General features: G+C 30.3%; 1 protein-coding gene across 1 annotated transcript in view; it reads right to left on the bottom strand.

Annotated features, from left to right (window-relative positions):
- LOTGIDRAFT_135033 (hypothetical protein) overlaps positions 1–1409 on the bottom strand; it is a gene marked incomplete at both ends in the record, with an annotated part of 30098 nt that overhangs the window by 18013 nt on the left and 10676 nt on the right. The window contains one exon of the mRNA XM_009068848.1: positions 999–1029. Within this exon, the coding sequence (XP_009067096.1) occupies positions 999–1029 (31 nt within the window). The remainder of the gene's footprint in view (positions 1–998; positions 1030–1409) is intronic.

Here is a 1409-nt window from a genome sequence, read left to right as displayed (position 1 = left end):
ACTGTTTCCCCCATCCTCGAAAAACGTTGTATAAAATTTTAACCAGTGATTGTTGTTCTATAAAGCTGTGTCTATATATCGTACTCACAATTGCTAAATGTCATTTAAAGACTGATTATGAGAAGTAAAAATGAAGACAATCACTTAATAGCTGCTAGTTATCAAATATACATGAGAGACCAATTATACAGTGATAACTCTCTCACTCCTGGGAATATCTCATCATTATAACTCAATCAAATCTTTAAAGGGATAGGTGCTGCATTTTGGGGAGTTGATTTGAGTCTTAAATATATGTCAAATCAACCAATCAAATTGCGAAATCTGTTCCTTTAATTCTCTGATTTTGGTTAATTAATTGACCATCGAAAATCAAACATTTTTTGTCGTTAAGAAACTCAATACCTGAACAATTTAACGATTATTTCTCCCTAATTAATAATTGAATTAAAAACACCTTAATTATCAAATTTTACCATCTTTGACCAAGCGAATTGTTGTTTTAAAGAGATTGTAAAGAGGTTTTCTAAATTTTTTAGCCATTTTGGGATGTTTATTTGAGTCTTGAATATATGTAAATAGTCTTCAGAAATACTAGAAATGTACGAAAATCACATAATTCCTTTAAAAATATCACAAACTAGAAATTTCACTTTCTATTTCTATATATGGCAGCGTTGTCATTTTAACTTTCAAACGTAGATAATTCTAGACACACATGGATTTGAAGGCTCAAATTTGGACAGTGAGATGTGAACGCTATTACTGATAGGCTAGGCTAAAAAATTCCTGTTTCTGAGACTAAAGTATGATTGGTCAAACGGATCATGAACCTCTCCCTTTAAGTCTAATGAGGTTATGGATTATGTTTCCTATCAACAGTTATAATAGAAAATTTTTAAATTTCTCCGTCACCATGGCAATGTAAATAAATAAAGTTATGACCAATGGCAATATTACTATTAATAATATCTAATATCAATATCAAGTCAACAGACCCAATATCATCATTTCTATTATTCACAACATCTTTCTATACTTCTAGTAATAAAGGGGTTTGTAATGAGATTTTCTATATTTCAAATTACAGGAACCACAGACGTCTGATTGACAATTAGAATGGTGTAAATTGATGCTATCAGTGTCCCTGATACACATAAAAACTTAGAAATGTCTTTGATGAAGCGAATAGCATTAAAGGGATTGTTAAGAGTTTTTCTAAATTTTTTATGTGTATCAGGGACACTGATAGCATCAATTTACATCATTCTAATTTTCAATCAGACGTCTGTGGTTCTTGTTAAAGAGATTGTAAAGAGGTTTTCTAAATTTTTTATGTGTATCAGGGACACTGATAGCATCAATTTGCTTTCAAATAAAATACTGGATAAATGGACTAAAGATCCAAT

Source organism: Lottia gigantea (genome assembly GCF_000327385.1).
Source record: "Lottia gigantea unplaced genomic scaffold LOTGIsca_95, whole genome shotgun sequence".
Classification (NCBI taxonomy): domain Eukaryota; kingdom Metazoa; phylum Mollusca; class Gastropoda; family Lottiidae; genus Lottia; species Lottia gigantea.
The sequence above is the reverse complement of the archived record's forward strand: the minus strand, read 5'-3'. Positions and strand labels throughout refer to the sequence as shown.